This window comes from Mus musculus, chromosome 8 (genome assembly GCF_000001635.26).
Source record: "Mus musculus strain C57BL/6J chromosome 8, GRCm38.p6 C57BL/6J".
Lineage (NCBI taxonomy): Eukaryota > Metazoa > Chordata > Mammalia > Rodentia > Muridae > Mus > Mus musculus.
Genome location: NC_000074.6, coordinates 113723847 through 113750408, shown reverse-complemented (window position 1 = coordinate 113750408; position 26562 = coordinate 113723847). Strand labels below are relative to the sequence as shown.

Here is a 26562-nt window from a genome sequence, read left to right as displayed (position 1 = left end):
ACTCTGTGGTCTGTTCATCATGGGGCCTGAGCCTGAGAAAACACAAGGATGCTTTAGTAACTTGGAAAGACTGATTCACATGTGGAAGGAGGACTTCTCTTTCTCCTGGTAGAAATATATGAGGCTGTGTAGGTACAAAGACTCCAGAATGTTCATGGGCCCTTTTCTAACTTTGTGACTCTGGGAAAGTCACAGAAATCTAAGCTTGTGTTATAGACACAATGAGACTTTAGATCCATCTCAGGAGATTTGGAGAGATTAGGACTAGTATCTATAAACTCCCTCCAATGCCTGGGGTGGCGGCAGACACCTACAATCTCAGCACTCAGGAGGCTGAGCCAGGAGGAGTAAGGCTAATCTGGGCGGCACAGTAAAATATTATACAGAGGTAGGGGACACAGCATAGTGAGATCTTAAATTGAAAGAGGGAAGACAGACAGGAAGACAGGCAGAGACAGCAAGACAGACACAGTGAGATCTTATATTGAGAGAGACAGAGACAGAAAGACTGAGACAGAGAGAAAGAAAGAGAGAGACAGAGAGAGATGTTATATTGAGAGTGACAGACAGATGGCTATAGAAACAGACAGGCAGACACCAACTGATCTGAAAAACAAGAAACATTTAATAGACAACAAAAGGTTCTGACATCCATATGGTACCCACAGTCCTCACATCAACCTCCCTAGGATAACAGAGTCACAGATTACCACCCCATAAAGGAAGTGGTATTAGAGGTATCACTAACAGTGTCCTGGAGAGTATGGTAGATTGCCGAGTTAATTTTACTACCAGTTTGAGGGTTGGCAGCTACGGGGGTTTAGACCATAAGCTATGGAGCCCAGCACCCTGGCCCTACACCCTAACCCTACGCTGTCGGCTATGACGCCACCAGCAACTTGCTCTCCCTTTCCCCAGAGTCCTTGCAGATGAACATGGGATCTAGATGACCCAAACACCAGCCCAGCTGAGGTCTATAAAGTGCTCTCTCTGCAAGACGGCTGGCAGTCCATAAGCACAGCAGAAATGTTGGGAGAACTGAGAATCAAAACACATAATGAAGTCAGAGGAAAAAAAGGAAACTTTTTCAAAAGAGACAAACTTCAGGTCCTTCATCAGCGATCCGAGTGCTATAAAAAGCTTTTCAGTTTCTCATTCCCAAACTCCAAGGTACAGGTTGGAGATAATTAGATGCTGTATGTTAGTGCTTCCTGGGATATCTTATTCAACTCTAGAGCCAGCCAGCCTCCCCTTCCCCCTCCCTCTCCCTCTCCCCTCCCCCTCCCCCTCGTCTTCCCCCTCCCCCTCCCCCTTCCCTGAGGATTGATTCTGGGGCCTTACACACAATAGTGAAGCATCCTAGCCCTCCCCCTCCCCTCCCCCTCGTCTTCCCCCTCCCCTCCCCCTCATCTTCCCCCTCCCCTCTCCCTCCCCTGAGGATTGATTCTCTGGGCCTTACACATCCTAGCCCTGAGCAAGCTCCCTTTGCAGATCTTCTTTAGCTTTGTATTTACAGCTGAGGTCCTGGCTTGCCATGAACTCTTTACCTACCCCAGGCTGGCCTTTAATTTGCAGTACAACTCCCTCAGCCTCACAAATAGCTCTGATTATAAACCTACCTACAGTCATGCAGTGGTCCCAGTAAACCTAGAGCCTTTGAGAGACCTGGGATTATTGATGTAAAACAAAATGAAGTTCTCTGTGAGTTTATCACTTAAGATTTATTTTATTACGCCTAGTGTATGTATGGGGGGATTGTACACATGTGCATGTGTAGATACATATGTGTACAGGTGCCTGCAGAGGCCAGAATAGGGTCTCCTGAAGCTGCAGTCAGGAGGCTGTGAGCTGCCAGGTATGAGTGCCAGCAGTAGAACTCCTCCATCCTCAGCAAGAGCAGAGTATTCTTTTTCTTTTCTTTTTATTATTATTAATCATTCCATTCATTTACATCTCAAATGATATCCCGTTTCCTGGTTACCCTTCCATCATCCCCCTCCCCCCCTCCCCCTCCCCTTTGCCTGTATGAGGGTGCTCCCCCACCTACCCACCCTCTCCCACACCACTACTCCAACAACCCCTTACACTGACTGGGGCATCAAACCTCCCCAGGACCAAGGGCTTCCCTTCCCATTGGAGCAGAGTATTCTTTTTTTTTTTTTAATTACAATTACTCTTTTGGGGAGGGGGGCGATTGGATATTTTCTTTATTTACACTTCAAATGTTTCCCCCTTTCCAGGTCTCCCCTTTGGAAACTCCCATCCCATCCCAAATCCCCCACCCACCCACCCACTCCTATCCTCCTGTCCTGGCATTCCCCTACACTCAGGCATCAAACACCCTCAGGCCCAAGGGCTTCTCCTCCCACTGATGTCCAACAAGGCCATTCTCTGCCACATATGTGGCCAGCATCATGGGCCATGTTTATTCTTTGGTTGGTGGTCCAGTCCCCAGGAGCTCCGGGCGGGGGGAGGGTTAGGCCTGCTGACACTGTTGCTCCCTCCACGGGGCTGCAAACCCCTTTACTCTTTCAGTCCCTTCTCCAACTTCTCCACTGGGGACCCCCAGGCTCAGTCCAATGGTTGACAGAGAGCATCTGCCTCTGTATTTGTCAGGCTCTGGCAGAGCTTCTCAGGAGACAGCCATATCAAGGCTTCCATCAGCAAGCACCTCCCGACATCCACAATAGTGTCCAGGTTTGGTGTCTGTATGTGGGATGGATCCCCAGGTGGAGCAGTCTCTGGATGGCCTTTCCTTTAGTCTTTGCGCTCAGCATCTCCCCATCCCTGGGCTTTTTTTTGTACATTGTGGGATTTTCAGCATCCATGGCATCTTGGCATTTAGTGCTGATGGGACTGTTTTCTCTCTATTCTCCAAGTTGTAACAAACTGAAATGTCTTCAGGCATTGCCACCTGTCCTCAAAGGAGTAGAATGTGTCTCTTCCTGAACTCCTCAGACTCAGTATCCGAATACACCAGGAACAAGGCTGGATACCCATTCATGATTTACACCAATTATAGAAACAAACTTTCTGATACTTTAACTACAGCCACGGTCCTAGAAATCACAGTGCAGATTTACTCTGTCACTCTGGGTTTTGTAGCATATTTCCTGGGTCTGGTTTTCATACGTGGCCACATTTTATAATCTAAATATTTTTCTAAGCAAGAAAGAAATTACCTAAGTAATAGCTCTCTGTCAGTGGAGTGCAGGAAAGATGCCCCTGGGATTTAAATTAAAACTTTTCTCATATCTATGGGATTGAGAACTCTCCTTATATATGATAGATCGCTGCATGTGGAAATAGCCTATCTCGGTTTTAGAGATTCCAAATGAAAGAATTAATCACTAAACTATTTCCACTCAGTGGAGTTTTGTCATGTTAAATGAGAGCAAGGATAATTGGAACACACTCTCCTCTTCCTCAGGGAGAAGCCACAAATAAACCAAATGGCTATCAGCCCATCCAAGCATGGTTGGCTGAGTTCTTCTATACCAGCTCTTAACTGTATTTATTAGAGCAAAGCTCTTTCATTCTCACTCTTCAAACTCGAAGCTCCTGGCTTATTTTTCTCTTCCAGCTAAATTCTCCCATTTGGTTCTGTCTGTAGTTCTTAGCTTGAACTGTTCCATTTTCTCCCCAGAGAAGCAGTAGGTGGTTCCTAGTTCATCTACTGAGCTTCTTCCAAGGATGTGTTTTCTTTAATAAAATTATGAAGTAGAGAAGGCTGATTTGTAGACTCACCAATGCTGTTAGCTTTAAAATGGTTTAAAGACCATCTGACCCTACAACAGCCAATGTCAAGCTGGAGGTATGGCTGCTTCCTCTGTCTAAACAGGTATTTCTATTTCGTCCACACCCTGTTTTCTGTAGCATTCTGCTACACCTCAGTAGCCTTTCAAAATACTTCTCCAGACCTCTGCTCCCAAGCGCATCCGTTCCGACCTTACATCATCTTTTATTTTTGTCATCAACAGAGACAATAGAGCACCTGCTTGGGTATCACACGGACAATGTCAAAGTCAAATTAAGGTCCAACATTTGGCTTAACCCTTTAACATTTCTCTTGCTTCTTTATCTACCAAACCATCATGCTATAACGGGGCCTAGGAATATTCCTAGTGATGTCATTCAAAAAAATTAATAGCAACATACTGAGATATTCTAGAACTTTCCTAAAGCACAAAGACTTGTAGACCGCTCACTCTAGTGCCACCTAGCCCAGGGAGTTTGAGAGGAAGCTGGGGCTTCCGAATAGTCATTGAACTGACACTGGGTCCCATTTTTCTAGACAGTAATTTCCAGGTTCAATTATCGACATCAGCACGGTCTCCTAAAAGTTACACTAGTTCCTTTGGAAAACTCACATTATAACACATCATGTATGAGAACTCTCTCTGTCTTAGTTTCCTACCCAGTACTACAGAAGCCAGGCTTGGTGGCACACCTGAAATGGCATCACTGGGGAGGTAGAGTCAGGAAGATCTGCAGTTGAAATTCATCCTTGGCTGTGTAGCAAGTTTGAGATACATGAGGCCTTGTCAGAGAGTGGGGGGGAGAGGCAGGGAGGGAGGGAGGGGGAGGGGGAAGGAGAGGGAAAGAGAGAGAGAGAGAGAGAGAGAGAGAGAGAGAGAGAGAGAGAGAGAAATGGAGAATGGAGGAATGGAGGAAGAGAGGAGAGAGAGAAAATATGAATATAAGAGATTGTAAGAGAAAATGCAGAGGGAATCCTGTTATATTCATGTGTACCCATATGTACACTAACAACATTCTCCCAGTGATTCTAATAGTCTTGTAACCAACAAACACTATAAGCATCTCTGGTCACATTCACTGATGCAAAAACAAAAATATAGTTCTGCTTTATTATACAACATCATGTGCGAAGACTTCGTTTTCTGCCTCTATTTTTGTTTCTAATCACAGAGAGCTTACCACTCTGCAGGATGCTATGCAAAAGATTTCTGTTCACTTATCCACACCCTCACGCGAATGCCACAGACATCCCGGTGTGGCCAAACAGGCCCTCAAACCCACCCATCATTCCGAAGCCATCGGTGGGAAGATTCTGGGTACAAATCCAGCTCGTGCTACCTTTTGAGACCGGGTCTCAAGCAGAATAAAAGGCTGCAGGAGAACGTGCTTGGATTGGAACATTTGACAGGAAATCCGAACTTCTTGGCAGTCATCGCTTTGACTACTCTGACTCTATCCCATAATGAAAAACGAAATCTGGGCATTCCGATCATGGGGAGCATAGTGTGGCTTGTAATTTGAGAGAATGACCTATTTAAAATATTTATAGTTTAACTCATCTATAAAGTCTGAAAAACATTGAGTCAGTTTTTGAAACTGCATGAAATTAAATACATAGCTGTCTCAGTGCTGAAGGCTGGGTCTCTAACCACTGGGCTTACCGGATCTTTCTCCCCGTTCCCGTGTGGTTTGTGTCAGTTCCCATGCACCTGTCTTGCTCAGATAAATGCAATCCTAGGTGACAAGGAAGAGAGTCTGGGACAGAATCCAAAGGTCTGGGGTTCAGCCTCACTGTCCCACTGAACTGTGAAACCTTCACTGGCATGCTGAGTGTAGTCTACCTGCCCACCCTTCACTTCATCTATCTGAAGAGTAGAGAGCTGTGAGTCTGAGGCCCCTTTTCAAACTTTGCAGATTGGAAAAGTTACACACTGGCTAGCCATTAACCTTACGAATATGGGTAGTCCAAGTGCAGCCAACATTTTAAAACCTCAGAGAGAAAGCCTTAAGCTGAGAATTTGTCTTAATACTCCTTGTAAAGAATATTGGGGCAGTGATAATACAACTTAAGGTTTTCTAGCTGCCTAACAAATGATCATTTGAGAAGTCTTGGGGGGATCTGCTGGAGCGCCGTGGGGACTACACGTGTAAGCCATTTGCTCCAGAGTGTTTTTGAAAAAGGCATAAAAGTGTCATTCTGGCCAGGAGACTCTTTCTGTGCCTATGAAGTTCATGCATAGGACCTCAAGAGGATGCTAGAGGACGCTGTGGCATAGAATCTAGCAGAGTTCTATAGCAAGCCTCTCCCCATGGAGACAAAGAATTTTAATCACATCAATGTATTAACCTTGAGTCTCCTTTCATGTCACCTGCTGGTAGTGGATTTTTCTATGAAGCAGTCCATGGTTGAGTATTAGCTCTGGAGAAAGCTATGGATTGGGAGAGCAAAGGAAAGTACTTGTGTCAGAGTAGACTAGCTGAGAGGTTAGCGTTTGGTGGGAACGGTACTAATTTGCAGTTGCCTGTTTTCTCCATGTTTTCCTCTTGGCCTTTGCCAATCTGGATTTGCTTGCTAGGATGTGAAGAGGTTAGTGTTGAGATTGCATTTATTCACATCCTTATCAGGCTCTCAGCCCTGGGAGCCATGTTCCCCTTCTCATTGTGCTTGGCAGGAAAGCAGCAGGCTACCAAAGTTAAAAGGTGATTATGCTGGTGACCACCAGGCTGTGTCTCCCACTCAGAGTGGAGAATCGATTGGAATTAAACAGCCCGGTGTAGGAAGATAACCAGTGTGCTAGCTTCAGGCTGGAGAATGTGGCAAAGAAGATCTTCTCTTCCTTCTTCCTCGCGCCATGATTTTCATGGCAGCAAGTGCATGAGAACCGCAGGAAGATGTTTAGGATATGATGGAAAGTCAGGGTAGGGAGCCTGGAGATACAGGGCGGATCTGTACTTGAAGTTTTAGATGCCAGTGCAGATAGTGTGAGTATGTGGTACCAAAAAGATCTGTTGCAGAGACTATCTAACTGTGACCACAGAGTCTCTGACACATGAAGTATCAAGATTAGTTTTGTCATCAGTTGTTCAAGTTCTAGAACATAAAATTGGGTCAGAGATAGGAAATGAGTTTGGTTTTATGTGCCAGTTACAATTAAATACAGCAGCAGTTGCCTTCCAGTATGATTAAAACGATATGGCAATTATTGAGGCCATATTAAGTCCCTGTGAAAACAAAAAAAAAGGAACTCTGTGATTGATTAGTTATGTCTGCATAGTAGCAGGAAGTAACCAGACATGGGGCATATGTTTCCAATTGTGTAATAAGCTAGATATAAGTGCCCATAGCACAATGATGCTCTCCTCAATTGTCCCTTCCTGTGTTATTGCATGTGGCTGAGAGTGGAGTGCTTAGTGCTGAAATTCTTGAATTCTGGTTTTAGGCCTCAGTATGGTGGCAAGTACTGTCCAGGATCTAGCCGCATCTACAAGCTGTGCAACATTAACCCTTGTCCTGAGAATAGCTTGGATTTCCGTGCCCAACAGTGTGCAGAGTATAACAACAAGCCCTTCCGTGGATGGTTGTACCGTTGGAAACCCTACACAAAAGTTGAAGGTAACTCATTTGGTCATTGTGACACTCTACTGTCTCACTGTAGATAGTATGTAAATTCACTACACATTTTCCATGCTTATTTTCTGTTTCTGAGGCTTGTCCTGGTTTGGTGTTTTATCAATTTTCATAGGTGTTCTTTATTTTTGCACAGTCTTCCCCCCCCCCCCCCCCCCGGCCTTAAATGTACCGTTGACAGCTTGGTGGCTTTTGTCTCCCGGGGATGTTAATTGAAATTGGTATGAGTTGTCCAGACTGAAAACTCATGAAACCATATACATATGCCCTGCAGACAGAATATTTAGGAAAAGACATGTTAGATTATGGAAATAACAGGAAGATTTTTTTTGTAAAAAGGATATGTCTGTGTATGCACAGAATGAATAAAAAGTCATTCAGAACTTTTCATATTTATTATAACTGAAAGTTATAGCTTGCTTTTGACTTTGAAACACACGAGAGAGGTGTTTTGAGATGATGTATCATTCTTTAGATGAAACTAACCTAGAATTTAATATATATCCCAGGCTGAGTTATGTAGCCCAGATTGACCTTGAACTCTTGGCAATCCTCTGGCCTCAGCCTCTTGAGTGCCAGGATTATATGTGTGAGCCACCATGCCTAGATGCATTTGACTTCTTAAAATTAACAAAACATTTGTTTCTGTTACCATGGCAACGCTGATATCCTTTCTATTACCCATGCTGAGTAAGCCATCACTAGTCCATGTGTTTCTTGGCATCTTTGTAGTGTCCGTATTTATCAGATCTCATCTTTACTTTCTTGAGGAAGGATTTTCAGGACTCTTGGTTGTATACATGTAGAAGGGGACAGGTGTGACAATTTTGACAATTGATGGCTGTCCCTGTTCTAAAAAAATCCAAACCTGTGTTGTTGGTTGGCATCAGGAGAGCTACTGTACATAAAGAGCCATGGTGAACAGACCCGCCTGGCCTGGCATTAAGAACAGATGGCACAGCTTTGAACAATACCATTTCCAGTCTCCGGTTTACTTTAGTCATTTGTTTCTTCATGTATTCATTTATATATTATTTTTACAAGAACTTAGGGTCTAGGGGAGGAAACCTTGGCACATCTTCAACATGTTTTTTTTCCACAGCATCCAAGAAGACTACGTAGTCTATACTTAAAGGCCAGGGATTTGTTTTGCCTTGTTTTATGGTACAGGGTATCATTCTGTAGCCAAGGCTAACCTGGAATTCCCAGTCTTCCTGTTTTAACCTCCATCCTGGGATGACAGATGTGTGTTACCATACCCGGATTTAATAGCTATAACATTTGGAATGAATGAATGAATATTAGCTGTCCAAAGGGGACACATGATCCCTGTGTAAGTGATGAGTTCTCTATCACTATAGGCATTCCATAAAGGATTGAATAATGATCAGAGAAAGATGCTACACAGATGGGATAGGTCAAATTACTCTATTCTAGCACCTAAAACTACATTTTCTCTTACACACACACACACACACACACACACACACACACACACACACACACTCACACTCCTACAACCCCATGTCTCTCATATATAGGTCTTTCTTTAAAACCCTGTGTCCTTCTCTTTGCGGTCTGTCTGTCCTTTGACTTTTTATGTGTTCTTTGACCTTCACACGTGACTCGTTTCATCATATGCAGCACTAATGCAGTCTTGTTACTCTCTGAGCTCTGTGCTGAAATGTAAAGCGAAGCTAAAAAGTCTGTAGCTGGGAAAAATGCTCTGGGCTTCACTGAAGCTTCACTACTGCATTACAGACTTTGCTAACAAGGGACCATGCAGTTTGAGTCACTTGTTTTATGAGAATTTGCTGCCTCGGGGCCTAATGTCTCCACAGGGTGAGACAGCACAGTCGAGCCTCTTGGTTTTGCCTTCTTCTGCGTATGACACTTAGAATCAGAGGAGACTGACCACTATTTGAAAATCTGGCACATTCCTACCATTTATGAACAGAAGAGCAGATGGAATGGCGCACACTAGTAATTTCAGCCCTTGGGATGATGAACAATTGCTTTTCATTGCTGGGGTAAACACCCTAACAAAAGAAACCCAGCTGAGAGAAGGATCCACTTCTTATACTTCCAGATCCCGATCCATCCTCCAGAGAACTCAGGGCAGGAACTCAAGGAGAAGCCACAGAGGAACACTTTCTACTGACTCTCTCGAGTTCATGCTCAGCTAGCTTTCTTATAATGCCTAGATCTACTTGCCTGGGGAATGGTGCTGCCCACAGTGGGCTAGGCCCTCCCATATCAATCATCAATCAAGACACTCTCTAGAAGACATGACTATGGGCCAATATGATCTGAGCAACTCTAAAGTTGAGGTTTCCTCCTTCCAGGTGACCCGAGAGTGTGTGAATTTCATGCTACAAAGTAAGTAGCATAAAGCAGAAGTCAGAAGCCAGCTTGGGGCTACGTAGTGGGGGTGTCTCAAAAACAAAGCCAAACCAAAAGAACAGGGGAAGGCTCTGACATAAATGAAGAGCTTTCCATAAGCAGTAAACTTTAAAAAAATACTCTTTTTTATTATTTTTAAGAGGCAAGTTTGTGCCTGGAGATCTATATTAGAAAAAAAATGAACAAATAAAAGACCAAAATCTAAGCAAATAATAAGCTTTTATTAGAACTTTTTAATTCCTGAGAGTAATACAGAAGAAAAACATACACACACACACACATCATCCACCTCCCCCCTTAATCTCGTTTATAGAACTTAGAATTTATTAAATAAAGTTGTTATTTGAAAAATAAAGACACTGTAGTTGAAAGAAAACCATTTTATCCACCCACACATCTACACATTTTTTTAACCACAGTAATATATTTTGTCTCACATGTAAGTTTTAAGTCTGCCTTCTATTGAAGGGTTTTGTAAAACAGGACTGTTTGTGAACTGTTTATACATCTGTGTGAAACTGTTGTTAGGGATATCACTCAGTGTCGCCTACAGAAGGTCCCATGTGAGAAACGTCATCTGGAGTTGCTGGCCAAGGATGGCTGTCTCTATCGCACGTATTGGCTTGCTTTCTCCTTCCAGATAACAAGAGTTCTATAACTATACTTTTTTCTTTTCCCTATGATACTAGAAATCTCCCAGGGGCTCAATGGTCAACTAAAAGTACTGATTTTGCCTTTAGAATTAGCTTCTCTGTTTTTTCTGTTTGTGACATTTCGACTTGATATTTTTTATAAACATTGTAGACCACATGGTTTTGTTTTTGAAGTATGTCGATCTATAAAACCTTTTTACAGACTGTATGTTTCTGAGGGGATCAAGTCCCAAACCAAATCATTAGACTATAACCTGAGGGGGCTGGAGAGATGGCTCAGCGGTTAAGAGCACTGGCTGCTCTTCCAAAGATCCTGAGTTCAATTCCCAGCAACCATGTGGTGGCTCACAACCATCTGTAGTGGGGTCCTATGCCCTCTTCTGATGTGTTTGAAGAGAACAATAGTGTACTCATATATATAAATAAATAAATCTTTTTTAAAAGTCTATAACCTGAACTATTTGTAAAAATGAAAATTTAATTAAGACACAAAGATATCCCTTTACCTCTCTGCTGCTACTCATCAACTGTAGGGACTACAAAGTTTGGAATATTTACAGTCCAGGGAAGCTGTTGCACAACCCAGCAACCCTGTATGTGGTTTTGATTCCTATAGATTATGAATACCAAATTCTTAGGTGCCAAGCCAGGCATGATGACAGTCTTTTAATCTCAGGGCTTGAGAGGTAGAGACAGGTTGAGGCCTGCGAGTTTGGGGCCAGCCTGATCTACATAGGCACTTCCAGGTTAGCCATGGCTGCATAGTGAAATTCTCTCTCAAACAAAACAAAATTGCCCACAATTCTTTGATATCAATACTTAATTGGCTTTGTGTGGGCTCTCAAATGGGATTTGTCTTTTGAAAGACATGCGGTCTTCTGTGCACATCCACGGACATTCTTACAAACAAAATTATATAGAATGCGATCTGCTTTGCTCACAATTGCTATCCAAGTCGATTTAATTGCTCTCTCTGGTGGCCACACTGTTTTGCACCCAAGCTAGTTTTGATCCTGTCCTTTGATCTCTCTGCTTCTAGAGGAAGATCGATGTAAACTCTACTGCAAGGCGGAGAACTTTGAGTTTTTCTTTGCCATGTCTGGCAAGGTGAAAGATGGGACGCCTTGTTCCCCACACAGAAATGACGTCTGCATCGATGGGATTTGTGAAGTAAGAGGACATTTCTGCCCCAGGGTGTGCAGTCAGGCTGATGTCTCTTCGAGTGCCATGAGGATGATTGAGAGAGTCCCTACAATGCACATAGGGAAGATGGGTCAGGCATCCAGCTGAGCTGTGCACCTTCGAGCCCCTCTCTAACTTTCACAAGACCCCTTCATCTTCTGTTTTCATCCACTTCTAGGCATAGAGAATGTGTGTAAGTTACAGCCACTTTTGTGTTGCTCTAAAAACTAAAGACAGAAATGACGGTGATGTCTCAATGCCTGTGTACTAAGCATATTCGCCAAGTAGTAGAACCTCAGAAGTGCAGTGGGAACAGAGCTGTCCTCTCTTTAGAGTTCATGTCTTTGGGGACTCACTTTCCATTGCATCTAAACTTCATTAAGAGCATTTCATCCTTTTCCAGGATGTGTGTGTGTGTGTGTGTGTGTCTTCATGTGTGTCTGTGTGTATATAGCACATGCCTCTGCTTATTTTTATGCATATGGGTAGTTTCTCATGGGTGCATATATGTGTTTGTGCATATGTATAGACATGTGTGGGTACATGCCTGTTTATGCTTGTGTGTATGTATGTATACATGTGTGTATATGCACAGAGAGAGTCTGAATGTATTCAGCTCAGCATTTTTATGCTTCATTCAGACAGTTGGCCTGGAAATCTGGTAATATCCCATGACTCTTTAGTCTCGTTTCCAAGAGCTAGAGTCTAAGCCTCAGATCCATCCTGCAATTTGATCAACTATGCATTTGCTTACAGAAGAAGAGTCACTTTGCTTAGGGGGGAAGGTGACCACCAGTAGACCACCGGTAGCCCAGTGGTTGACTCCACACTTCTGTGTGCATAAGATCAGCACTCATTAGAACCAGCAGGTTCAAACAACAATAATATACCAGAGAAAGAAGACATGAAGGTGGGAGGAGATGTCTGGGAGACTTCCAGGAGAATGGAAGGGGGAGGGGCTATATATGAACAAAATACATTATATGCATGAGGAAGTCTTTGAGCCCCAGTGTGACTTAAGGCTCTGGCTTTCACCTTAGCAGAGCTGCCCAACCCCCACCTGTTAGTCTTCACGACTAGGTTTGCTTATCTTCGATTCTTCCCCACTTTTCTTCATTATAGCTGGTGGGATGTGACCATGAGCTTGGCTCTAAGGCGGTTTCTGATGCATGTGGTGTTTGCAAAGGCGATAACTCAACTTGCAAGTTTTATAAGGGCCTGTACCTCAGTCAGCACAAAGCAAATGGTAAGAGCCACTTCCATCCCCTTGATGCTCCTGGCAGTGTCCCATTTCTGCCTCTGAATGGGGACCCTAGCTCACCTGACACTAGTGGTAGCTCTTGTCACAGGGTAAGGTTCTTAGGACCTATGGGTGAGCAGTTTCATCTATGCATTGTACCTGAGTAGGGCCACAAAATGGCTCATCAGAGAATGGCAATTGCCACCAAGCCTGACAACATGAGTTTGAACCCCAGAACCCAAGGTGGAGGAAGAATTGACTCTCCAAAGTTGTCCTCCGGCCTCTTCACGCATGCTGTGACACATAGGTACACACAGAAACACATGCACTCATGTGTGCATACAAAAGCACACATACTGGGAGAGAGAGGGAGGGAGGGGGAAAGAGAGGGGGGGGAGGGAGAGGGAGGGAGGGAGGGAGAGAGAGAGAGAGAGAGAGAGAGAGAGAGAGAGAGAGAGAATAAATCTCAAAAAGCAGAAAAAGAAATTATTTGTCTTTTCACTAGATTAAATAGAATTGACTAGTCTCAAAGGCCCCATCAAAATGGTCACTGCATGTCCACTTACCATTCCCCAATCTACAGTGTTAAACGTGGAATATTCCTCTGTGTGCTTTTAGAGTATTACCCTGTGGTCACCATCCCCGCTGGGGCCCGAAGCATTGAGATTCAGGAGTTGCAGCTTTCTTCCAGCTATCTTGCTGTTCGAAGCCTCAGTCAAAAGTATTACCTCACAGGGGGCTGGAGCATCGACTGGCCAGGGGACTTCACCTTCGCAGGGACCACGTTTGAATACCAGCGTTCCTTTAACCGCCCTGAACGACTGTATGCACCAGGACCCACGAATGAGACGCTGGTCTTTGAAGTAAGTTTGATTCTGAGGCTAGTGCCTCCTGTGTCATGGCGACAACTTGAGCACACTCAGAAGACTCCCACTCAGCTCATTTCCTGATAGGCAGCCTTTCAGAGTACACAGAGGAAAGGGTAGTTAGCATCTCTACTTAGAAGGTTTTCATATTTAAAAGGGAGTCTTCTTCCGCTTCACCTGCCTAGGAGTACCCAGGAATGCAAAAGTAATACTCATTAGATGATTCTGTGTTGTGCCCGCCATTCGGAGAGCCCATTGTAGCTATTTCTAACATTGTCAGCTGGCCCAGGAGGAGGCTTTTTAGTAGAGAAAATGCTGACCTGGGTGTCAGCAGGCATTCAGTCATAATTTTGTAGGTTGTAGCTTCCCCTCACTTCGAGATTAAAAACAAGAAAGAAAAACATATGAATGGACAATAGAAGCATTGAGCACAGCCAACATTTCTCTAGATACATATGCACGTGACCATGACGCTACCTCCCATCCAAGATGCTGAAAAAAGACAAGCCATTCACATGATAAACCTTTCTTAAGGAAAACCTGTTCCAGTTGACCTAGAAAGGTGCAGAAGCTCTGGGAACAGGGAGCTGGGCTGTGCAGGCACAGTTGCTACTCAAATGAGTTTTAAAACATTTTGTTGGCGCTAAGCATTGGCCTTGTATATGCCAGGCATGGACTTTACCTATGTCCCTTAGCCACAGCCCTTTGTCTGCACGTGAATCAGCAGGATCATTGAAATATACCCAACAGACACAAATCAGTGGCAACTAGAAGGTCACTATGAACGCTGAGTATTAAGACGGGTGCCAGGAGCCTGGCTGATGACCTCTGCCTAGGACTCTATTTCATTCTAGCTGCCTGGTGCTGTAGTTAAGCTATTTGCGCTGACTGTGTCCTTGGCGTGCTCAGGAAGCGTCTCTGCGCTTGCTCCTTCAGAACACTGTGTCTCCATCCTCTTGGGATATTTTGGCCAAGTTTGTGATCAACAAAGCTCTTTCCAGGGGCAGATTCTTCCTCTGTATAAACTGAAGCTTCCTGTTCGTTTTTCCTGCTTCCTGGATCAGCTGGACTAGATCTCTTTGGAGTAAAGTGGGTGGTGACTGGGTGTAGCCTCTGGTGGGTCCTTGGTGAAAGTGGCAGAAAAAGGTGAAGAGATTATTTTTGCCCTGTGTGGGAGTTGGGATGCAGTGTGTGATAAGCTATTCTGGGTGAATTTATGTGACATTTTGATGGTTCCTGAATGGATTTACCAGAACCCCAGAAGACTGAAAAGTGAAAATAGCACTGTTTGAAGCTGTTATTGAGGTCTTCTACATTTTACACTCTGAGCATCTACTTGGTTCCTCACTTAACTGTAAATGAATTCAGGTATATAGCTGGGGATAAAATAGTAAAAGAGAAAAGAAAAGAATGGGAAAAAAGAAAAGGAAGGGGAAAGAAGAGGAGAGGAGAGGAGAGGAGAGAAGAAGAAAGGAAAGGAAAAACAGGGAAAAGGAAAAGGAAAAAGAAAAAAGAAGAGAAAAGAAAAGGAAAGGAGAGAAAAGGAAAGGAAAGAAGAAAGGAAAGGAGAAAGGAGAAAGGAGAAGAAAGGAGAAAGGAGAAAGGAGAAGAAAGGAGAAGAAAGGAGAAAGGAGAAGAAAGGAGAAAGGAGAAGAAAGGAGAAAGGAGAAAGGAGAAAGGAGAAAGGAGAAAGGAGAAAGGAGAAAGGAGAAAGGAGAAAGGAGAAAGGAGAAAGGAGAAAGGAGAAAGGAGAAAGGAGAAAGGAGAAAGGAGAAAGGAGAAAGGAGAAAGGAGAGGAAAGGAAAGGAAAGGAAAGGAAAGGAAAGGAAAGGAAAGGAAAGGAAAGGAAAGGAACAAGCTCGCAACCCTCCCTGGAATTATAAAACTTAGCATACTGGAAAGTCTAGAGCAGCATTGTACTAATATATCAATGAACACAAATTTTGGCAAGCTCCGTGGAGGAAAATAAATCTAAAGGAAGAAAACAGAGACCACCTCTGGATTTACGGGTTGGTAGAGAAGAGCCATCTTATATGATAACTGAAGGACCAGCCAGGTGAAGTGCAGGGATTTCAAGACAGAAACTCGTTAAGGATGAAGTAAATGCCCCAGACTGAGAAGTTGTCTTGAGGCATGGGGGTGGGGGTGGGTGCTGAGCACAGGTGACATTCTCACCCACGGTGAGGAGCACGGAATTCATGCTAAGTCGGTGTCCAGATCTTACTGAGGTGGGTGTATTAAAAACTCACTTCAGCTGTTGAATGGAAACATGATTTGAGGGACACAAAGTGAACTGAGAGACAACAGAAACGGATTCATCTTTAGTTCCAGATAAGAAGTGCTAAAAACTGACACTGGGGGTGTGAACATGAAGAGATTGGACTTGCTTGTAGTATAAATGTAGATAGAAAGTAGGAAGGAAGGTTCTAGAGATACCCGGGATATGGACTTTGAGGGAGAAGACAATATTGAGAATGAGCATTGGCCTCTTATTTGAGTCTTTGGTGGATGCTTTTACTATTATAGCAACCTTGACGGTACCTTGTAGTGGTGCTAGGGATGGAGGGGCACTTCCATTTTAGCCCCCTATTCTTTAAGATGCATCTTCAGTATTGATGCAGCAGTGGATAGTCAGTGAGTGGGGTGTGCATTAAAATACCCACAGCAGCATTGGAAGGAGTGTGTATCAGATTATGAAAACTCTAGATGTGATACTTTAATATAAGCTGATAAACCACGGGGTGCAGGCTGCCTCTTGGGGATAGCCAAATCATTGCCTTATCAAGATTATGTCTCACCATAGGGTACAGGTCCCGGTTTTTGCTGAAGGGGGAGGGGGACCTTGGGAATAGCCGAATCGTTGCTTTATTAAGACTATGTCTCACAGAGACACTATTGAACTACAATTGACATCACTGATGAGCTGGCACAAAAAGTGTGTGCCTACCTGGACCTTGACTCTATGTTGCCACAGGAGCCTGGAATTTTGTCCTGTGCTTTGTCTCTGAACCTGCCCAGACAGGAGAAGAAAGATTTCCTTGGTGAAGATAGAGAAGGCCCCTTAGCCGTTCTTTCTCTGATAACTCCAACTTGGCATGTTTTCTTACAGATCTTAAGATATTTAAAATCTGTGCATGAATCCCACACTCAAAATCTCTCCATGTTCATTTTGGGATAGAGTATCTTTCCCAAATACTCTCTCAGTCTCTGCAGGCAACCAGAGACTACTGCTTGCCACATGCATGTCAGTTTCAGTTTCAAGACCATGCAATCTGTTTGGAATTTAGAATCACAGCATTTCTTAGAGTGTGGGAGTCTGTGGGGGACCTTTTGAACCATGATGGTACAGAATAAAGGTGCATGCTCCACATGTCCTAGTCACATTTCTGTCGCTGTGATAAAACACATGAACTCTTGAGAGAGAAGGGTTTATTTGGCTTTTACAACGCCATGATGCAAAAGCAGACAGAGAGAATAGAGAAAAAAAATTAAGAACAAAACACCCAACTCATTTTCTCCACTCTTTAAATAGTCCAAGACCCGTACTTACAGAATGGTACTTCCCATAGTGTGTTGGATCTTCTAACTCCAAGAAACTCAATTAAAAAGAGTCTATCAGAAGTATGCTCATGGGGAAACCTTTAGACAGTCCCATTGAGACTACCTTCCCAGATGGTGTAAGTTGAGTCAGTACTAACCACCACACCATATGGAATCTACTGTGTGACATGTTAAACACTTACTGATGAACTATAAAGACCATTGACCCAAGCTAACCATCTACAACTTGAGATTTGAAGGTTAGAAATGCAGGCTTAACTTGCTAATGTAACTGAGGGAAACTTCTTGTTTTCTCGGCCTTTTGATGTCCACATTTGTAGAATGGGCAAGTCATTCTTGCTATGGTGGCTCTTGTATGAATGACTTACTTTGCTGCCCACATCATCTCTTTTTCCCTTTGCATATATGGCACACACATTTTAAGAACCTAACGTTAAGCCTCATGCCATGGTAAGCAAACTGGTGGCCAAAGGCCAGCCCCGTCTCCCAGATCACATGACAATAAAGCATAACGGGACAATGTGACTTCTTCTTAATAAAAAGGTGAATTTAAAAATCTGTTTTTAGAAACTTCAGGCATTAGTGGATATTTCAATTTGCTAAGGTTGGCCATAGAACTTGGTCATGAGTTAGCCTCCAACCATCTCCTACACCAGGGCTCCTTAAACTTTTTGTACTTTTGATCCTGTTTCACCTGAGGAAAATTTCAAGCAACCCTCAACACATGGGTATATAAAATAGGCAAGCCTGTTGCATGCTGACAATGACAAATCATAATTTATTATTCAAAATAACCTTTGCAACGTAAATAATTTTATCATTTATTAAAGGGGAAATAAATCCGCAAGCTGTCAGGTAGGTTTTATCAATGTGAGTTGGCATACCTCTGTTGATGAATTGTCTCCACTAGGTGCATCTGTGGGCCACTTTCTTGATTAAGGCATAGCCTACAGTGGGTGGTACCTTTCCTAGGGAGGTGGTCTTGCCCTACCCTGGATTTTATAACAAGGGTAGCTGAGCAAGGGAACAAGCCCGGAACCAATGTTCCTTTATGATTTCTGCTTCAGTCTCTGCCTGGAACTCCTGTCTGGGCATTTGTTTGTTTGTTTGTTTGATTGATTGATTGTTTGTTTTGGTGCTAGACTATAAACTGCAAAAGAAAATAAACCAACTCCCCTCCCCATGTTGTTTTGATCATGGTGTTTATCAGAGCAACAGGAAGCAAACTAAGATGCATACTGATAAAATGGATATCCTTATCTCTTTTATTCTTTCAAAAACAATTATGAATTCTTTGAGACTTTCATACAATGCATTTGATCACATTCCCCCCCCCCCCCGCCCCCTGCACTCTTCCTCCTAAGTCCTTCCAGATGAACCCTATTTCCCACCTTCCAAATTTAGGGCTCTCTCTTTTTTTAAATAACCCATTAGAATAAGATTTGTGCCATGCATAGATTATGAGTTATGTCACTGTATTATTTATTTTTGAGATTATAATTTGATTTCAATATTCTTCCATTCCCTTTCCTCCCTCCAAACTCTCCCATATAACCCCCCACACCCCACCCTCTTTCAGATTCCTGGCCTCTTTTTCCACTAATTGCTATTACCTGCCTTTATATTCCTGAATGTAACCTGTTTAGTCTGAGTCATGCTACTTGAATATACGTTTTCAGGGCTGTTTGGCACTGGATAACCACTTGGTGTGGTCTTCCGTGGGGAAGACCACCTCTCCCATCCCCACTTTTCAGTTTCCTGTAGTTCTTTGCGTTGGGTTAAGACCTCATGGGCTTTTCCCTATCTACATTGGTATTATCCATTGGCGTCATCCTTGGTCAGTTCACATTTGAGCAATCGTGCTGGTGTGAACTAATGCGTGTGGCTTCTGCCATGCCTAGGAGACACAAGCTCATAGTAAACTCCCTGAGCTCCTGACCCTTACAGTCTTTTCACTTTCTCTTCCAGAACGTTCCCCAAGCCATATGAAAAGCAGTCTTTTACAGATGTATCCACTGTGACTGGGCTTCACAATCTTGTATTTCGATTGGTTCTGACTTTCTATAATGGCCTCTGTTGGTTGCATAGAAAAGTTTTCTTGATGAGGGATGAAGACTATGTTTATCTGTGGGCATAAAGATGAATGTTTATGGATTTCCATTAGGGATTAGGCTGGCTTAGTAAATTTGTGGCTTTCTCCTCCAGTAGCCATTACTTGATATAAAGATTATATTTTGGTAGAATAGTTGGTAATGCAAAGTCTAGAAGATCTTCAACATTGTCCAGGGTTGATCGATGTTTTGATTTTATAATCGTCATAGCTGAGGACACCACTTCACATAAATATGTAGGACAACGTTTCAAAACTAGGCCCAGTTTAGAAACTGTTGGAAACTGGCCTAATCACAAGCCAAGGTATGGTACCTTTACCTATGGCTCCTTTGGTTGCTTTAGAAGGCCATTGATTTATTGCTAAGCAAATTTTCATAGGCCAAATGTGACTGAAAACAAAAGGAGGAAACCAGTTTAAATGGCTCTCAGGGCATCTTCCATGAGCAACCAGGAGTTAGGATGGGTCACTCCCAGTGAGAAATGGTCTTTTTACGTCTTCAAGACCAGCAAACATTTTTTTAAACTTCATTTCTCTCTGCAATTTAGTTCATAAACACAAAACGGTCCCAGTTTTTCACAGTCCTGTTTGTAATTGAAGCTCAGCTGCCCCTAAACAGATCCACTCAGCGGAAAAGCCACAACAGAGAAATAAGAGGAGAAATGGCAGCTAGTGAGAGTGGAGTGACTGAGCCTTCCTTTTGACTGTGAAGCGTGACTGTACCACAGTGGGTACTGATCAAGTTAAGCAGACGTTTGATACACTGTTGCTAAACACTATGTCAGCCTCAGCCCAGCCTCTTTATGCTGCCTTGCATAATATCAAGCTCATTCAGCTGCATCATTTAACCCTGACAAAGTAACTTCACACCATTTGGCTTCTTCAGAGGCTAACAAGATTCTAACCAGTAACTAAAAAGGATTTTTGAGATATATTTTTATGACTACAAATGTTTTTATCTACATGTATAGCTGTACACCATGTGTATGCCTGTCAAGGCCAGAAGAAGGCAACTGATCTCCTGAAACAGGAGTTACAGATAGTTGTGAGCCACATGTGGGTGCTGAGAATCAAACCCAGGTCCTCTGCAAGAGTAGCCAGTACTCTTAAAGGCTGAGCCACTCCTCCAGTCTTTCAAAAATAATTTTCAAGGAAATGAGGATGGAGTTCCCTAAAACTGGTCAGATTCATCCATCTGTATGTTCCTAAAATACAAAGGGCTCCTTAAACAGTAACAGCCGCCTATCAGGAGAATGTTGAATAGAATGTATTTGAATAAAGTCATATAAATATGTGCTGTATGTTCAGTGGAGTGTGTATCATTCTTAAAAGTATTTTTAAGTGTGTGTGTGTGTGTGTGTGTGTGTGTGTGTGTGTGTGTGTGTGTGTTGTTTGGGAGCATGCATACTGCAGTGCATGTATGGATGTCAGAGGACCTCAGGTGTCAGGTCTCTCCTTCCACTGGAGATTGAACCCAGGTCATTAGGTTTGGTGGCAAGCACCTTTATCCTCTGAGCTAGCTCACCTGCCCTGCAAAATAACCTTTAGTACACATCAAGAAAACTGTAAACTACAGTAATATTTGTGATCATTAAGCATTATAGAGCCTTACGTTATGATCCTGTTCTGCAGCTACATTCAATGAAGTGTAATGTAGCAGGCTGGAAATAAAATCTGACAGACAACCTACCCCCATAGTAACTTCTGTGGCCAAATAGACATACTCTGATTTTTAGAGCAAGTATGGATTAATTTTAAATGTATGAACATACATGAAGCTTAAAAATAAATCAGATAACCTGATATTATATTTGTTTGAACTTTTTAAAGAATCTGGGTGATTTGAGTCTTTTTGTTTTCATAGAGTATCATCAGATTTCTGGCTAGTTTTTTATCTGTTTGGTTTTTTAAAAGATTTATTGATTTGTGTCTTTTATATATCTGAATGTTCTGTCTGCATACATGCCTGTGTGCCAGAAGAGGGCATCAGAGCCCATTATAAATGATTGTAAGTCATCACGTGGGTACTGGGAATTGAACTTGGGACCTCTAAATGAGTAGTCAGGGCTCTTAACCCCTGAGCCAATCTCTCCAGCCTCAATTTTCTGGTTAGTTTTAATCACACTTAATTCTCTCCAAAACTGATGACCTAGGGTTATTTTTTTTAAAAAACTTAAAATTGTATTAAGTCAGGCTCAGGAGATGGCTCAGTAGGTAAACTGTTTGTTGTAAGGACCTAATTAGAGTTCCCCTGACCCTTCATGAGGCTGAGTGTGATGATGACTGTCTGTAACCCAGAGGCTTCTACAGCCAGATTGTAGGGAGAGGCGAGAGGATCCCTGGAAGTTTGTAGACCAACCACCTTGGCAGATGCAAGGGCAAACTAGAGACTGTCTCAAACAAGGTTCAACAGCAAGGACCAACTCCAGTGGTTGTCCTCTGACCTCCACGTGTGTATCACGGCTTCAGCATCACGGTGCCCATACAAACATGAAGGGCAGAGAAAGAGAGAGAGAGGAACAGAGACAGAAACAGAGAGACACAGACAGAGAGACAAAGGGAAAGAGAGAAGAGAGGGGAGGGAGGGAGGGAGACAGACAGAGACAGAGAAAGGCAATGTCAGAGAGAGACAGTGACAGAGAAATTATAATAAGTAATAAATTATATTTTCCTAAAGTAGACTTTATCTTAATGTCCAAGTGATCCATGGCATTATTCTTTAAAGGGAGTTAAATAAAGTTCACTTTCCTTTCCATACGAAGACGATGAGTTGAACCAAAATGGAGACGTTGGGAGCCAAAAATATGTTCACTCCAATATAAAAATGTTGAATATGTTTTACAATCCTGTGGGATGCTGAAATCAGAATGTGGGAACGCAGCAAAAAGAAAAATGCTGTTCCATCCTCAGAAACAAGTCTACGGACAGCATTTCTGGCCTTGCATACGTCTCCGTTCTGGTTACAATGTGAAATTCAGCAGAAAGCTGTATTTGCCAGACACTCCAGGGCAGCCCTGTAAGAATGATGCCTCTCTTTCTCATCCTCTCGTGTGCACTATGTCAAAACCTGGCAAGGTCCTAGCAATGTCCCATCTTCAACCACCTTGGGATGCATTGGTTCCCATGACTATCATCAAAGAGACTGGTCCCTCTTGATGTCTAACATTTCATATTTTTTAATTATATTTTTAGAAATCAGATTTTAATTTTAAAAACATTAAATACCTGCTGACACCCATTCAATACCTAGGTCTATCTTAGATACTAAAGTTGCACTAGGGGTTAAAAATGCAAACTATATTGCCCAAATTTGATGATTCAAGTCTTTTCAAATATTTATTTATTCTTTGACTGTTGCTAACACATGTATGACATATCTTGATCCTATCCTCCATCCCAAATTGGACCCCACATTGAAAACATGCGCCTCCCTTGGCTCTTGGTGTCCTTTTCTTTTTTAAAGGTGTTATAACCCATAATGGATTTGTCTTTTAAAAGCAATACTTTTGTGTTTATTCTTTGAAAATGCCATACCTGTCTATAGTACAGTTCCATGGTATCCACCCATCATTCCATACATCCCTCCAGCTTGCCCCAGTGCCCACATCTTATCTTCATCACAGCTCCATGTCTTACCTTTTTCTGTTATTAATAACCCCTAGTCCAGTTGGTGATGCCCATATGTATGTAAATGTGGGACCATCCGCTAGGATGCGGGCGACCTGCCAGTGGACTCACACTAAAAGCTGAGTGACTCTGCCCCTCAGCAACCATCAGCTGCTAAGAAGTATAAGGAACAGATCTTTGGATCCTCTACCTGTGGAGAGCATCATGGGTAAGATAGAAAATGGCTATGGTACTAAGTTGGTGATCAGGCTTAATGGCTCCTGTGTGACATTAAATGGATCATTAAGATTTCCTGGGTGTTCTTTTGATACCTGAACCCCAACTTTATCGTATGGTGACTTATTTCTCTTTGTAGCTTTTCACCACTGACACAGTATGTAGAACATACTAGAATACTAGGAGAAACAATTTTAAAGTGTGGAGCAAACACTATCATGTGATAAAACTTGTGGGGTTATTTTTTTTGTTTTGAAGATTATAATTTGACTACAACATTAATCCCTTCCCTTTCCTCCCTCCAAACCTTCATATACACCTCCCTCCCCTCCTTCATATTCCTCAGTATATGTTATCATCATGATAGCTAACCATCTCTTATACACCTCCCTCCCCTCCTTCATATTCCTCAGTATATGTTATCATCATGATATCTAACCATCTCTTAGGACCAGCCTTAGGATCATACAAAGTAAATTACAGTGAATAACATTTAAATCCGTATACCTCTTTTAATTTTTTTACTCATATATGTGTAAATGTGTATAAGTATGTGCATGTATGTGCAGGTACATGAGAAGATGTGAACAGGTTATCAGACCCTATGGAGCTGGAGTTACAGGTTACTAAGAATGACCAATATGGGTGCTACAAATAGAATGTTAGTTTTCTTTGAAGCTCTGGCTATCCTGGAATTCACAAGGTAGATCAGTCTGGTCTCACCTCACAGAAATCCATCTACCTCTGCCCCTGGAGTGCTGAGGTTAAAAGGCAAGCACCACCAAACCCAGATGACCAGCAGGCACTCCTTAGTGCTGAGCCATCACCTCTGTAACACACTTTGAGTCTGAAAATGCTCTCTGGGACTCCTCTTACCCACGGTGAATACCAGCAATTTACATATAAGATGCTGTTGACCCATGCAGTCGCAGGAGGCCCACTGTACTGAGGGAGATGATTTTGCTTCCCCAGGCTGGGGGTTCACCAGATCTTTCCATATATCTCTTTGCGTTTTATAATCGGGCGAGAATAATACAATCCCTGGAGTAATTGACTGCTGTCAGTTAACCCTGAGAAATAAGTACATGGCCTCACACCAAATAAAAGCACCTCCTGCTTCTGGTTATTTTTATATGTCAAAATTTTATAGGATGTCTTCATAGGCAACCCAGAGTTTAAACTAAATGGAAAACAGACTTCCACTTAATCACGAAGTCACGAACCAGTCCTGTTTTGAAATGCTGTCTCTCCGTTACAGGCTTCTCCTCTCTCCACATCCTTGGCACTATCTGGATTCCCCATTTCCAACAGGTGGATGTCACTCTGTCACAGGTCTCCTCAGTGTCCAAGGGACATTCCTGGGGCAGATAGTGTTTTTTTTTTTTTTTTTTTTTTTTTTAGAACCGTCTCAAGCCTTGAGTAATTTTAGGCATTATTTAAATTCATCCGTCACATTCCTGCTTTGACGTGCAGACTCGGACACAAACAACCTACACTTCTGCATTGCTCAAAGTGAAGGCCAGTCATGCGTGCACACAAGTCCTAGCCCCCCAAAGAAATCCACACAGACTTGGCAGTGGTCTGCTTTCTGAGATCACAGCAGATACAGTTTTTATGAAACCAGACAGTTTCCATCTATTTCGACTCGTTCTCTCTACGGCAAAAGTCTGGCAGAAGGACTGAAAAGTCTCTCATTAAACTTATGAACTTGTTGGTCATCTGGAAGACTTAGAGTGAGCTTATGTTTCAATAGTGCTGAGGGTATTGTGTGTGGTTGGTTGTGTTCGATGATGGGGAATGCCTGTCTTAATTCTGCATCCCCAAATGCTTTACTGTACGTGACTGGGGACATAAGAATTATATATTAAAGTGATAGAAATAAAAAAAAATAGTTGACAGCTAGGGTCAAAACTTACACATAGGTTCTTTGTTTTGGGGGGGGGGTGGGGACTGGTTTTATTTGAAGTAGACAGATGTATTTATGCCAGGCTTTTTTTTTCTTGTCCTTTGACAGTGTATAGACATACATGGCATATTTGGATTGTTGTACCCACCACCTCATTACCCTCCCTTATCCCCTCCCACACCCATTGAGCCCCTTCTCCTTCCCAACACATCCCCCGACTTCCGACTTTTGTAAGCATGTATATGGACGTGTGTGTGTGTGTGTGTGTGTGTGTGTGTGTGTGTGATGTGTGTGATGTGCCAAGGGCTCCTCAGAGAGCTACACCCCTCCCTCCCCTCTCCATGGTGGAAAGCTGATGGCCCAAACTCGAGTAGGTTCGAATGTGTATGATTACATGCAAGTAATTATGCCTGCTGTGGGGCCATGAGCAGGAGTCCCGGCACGTCCAGACGACCTCATTCCACGGCCCCATGCTCCAGCCCTTAGGTTTTCGTTCTTTCTGCCTCCTTTTCTGTGATTTTCCCTGAGGCTTGGTGGAGTTGACATAGGAGTCCCATTTAGGACTGAACACAGTTGTAAGCCTTTGCATTAACCCCCGCCGCTGAATTCTGGGTTATGGATGAAAACTTAGATTTTCCTGTTTTAGGATTTATATAGCAAAAATCAGTGGCTGAGATCTTTCAGTTACTTAGTACTGCGGGAAAGGCTTTGCTAGGAATCCTCCCTGAGTCTTTGTGCTTTAGGTCACCTCCCTACTGCTGAGCTGCATCCCTAGCCCATGGTGTGTGTCTGGCTGGAGATAAGGTTCTTGATGGTTGGTAATTCTCATTCATTCTTTTTTGTCCCTCAGGCTGTCTGTCTCTGTGTGCCTGTCTGTCACAGGTACACAGGCACACAGCAGTGAAATAGCCATCCTCTAGCAAGCTGTCCTGCAAAGGAAGGGAATTCCTCGGGAGTGTTTCCTAGTGGTATGACTTCATCCTTATCTCCTGAACAGAGTGATCCCCTAAGGCAGGGAGGCAAGGTTGCTTGTCTTTTGCTGAAATCTGATCTTCCTCTTTTTAAAAGAACTTAAAATATAAAGGCTTTCCTTTAGGTTACAAAACATTTCCCCTCCCCCTCAGCAGTGTCCAGCTCCCAAAAGGGCGTGTTTAACTCATTGCAAGCCCCGTGGTACTTGATAGCATGCCAAAGGAACCCTAAAGCTAAACATACAGCAGCCTGTGAGTTAGCAACAGTCAGCAGAGATACAGGCTGACCTCAGGCTAATTGCATGGCTGGAAAAACATCTCTCTATGAAATTACTGTGAGCTGAATATCACAGTGCACACTTTTAATCACGGCATTTGGGAGGCAGAAGCGAGCTGCTCTCTGTGAGTTCAGGGCCAACCTGGTCTGGCACAGTGATGTT

At 43.1% G+C, this 26562-nt stretch overlaps 1 protein-coding gene across 12 annotated transcripts in view; it reads left to right on the top strand.

Annotated features, from left to right (window-relative positions):
• Adamts18 (a disintegrin-like and metallopeptidase (reprolysin type) with thrombospondin type 1 motif, 18) overlaps positions 1-26562 on the top strand; it is a 152221-nt gene that overhangs the window by 98935 nt on the left and 26724 nt on the right. For 10 of the 12 annotated variants that reach the window (XR_001778415.2, XR_878788.2, XM_006530797.2 and 7 more), the window contains 4 exons: positions 7200-7372; positions 11483-11613; positions 12748-12871; positions 13484-13728. Coding sequence is in view for 9 of the 12 variants with exons in the window: in XM_006530797.2 (XP_006530860.1) it covers positions 7200-7372; positions 11483-11613; positions 12748-12871; positions 13484-13728 (673 nt within the window). In the remaining 3 variants the exon portion in view is untranslated. Of the gene's footprint in view, positions 1-7199; positions 7373-9476; positions 10738-11482; positions 11614-12747; positions 12872-13483; positions 13729-26562 lie in introns of those variants that run through there. The other 2 variants (XR_001778416.1, XM_017312631.1) reach the window with 2 other exon arrangements.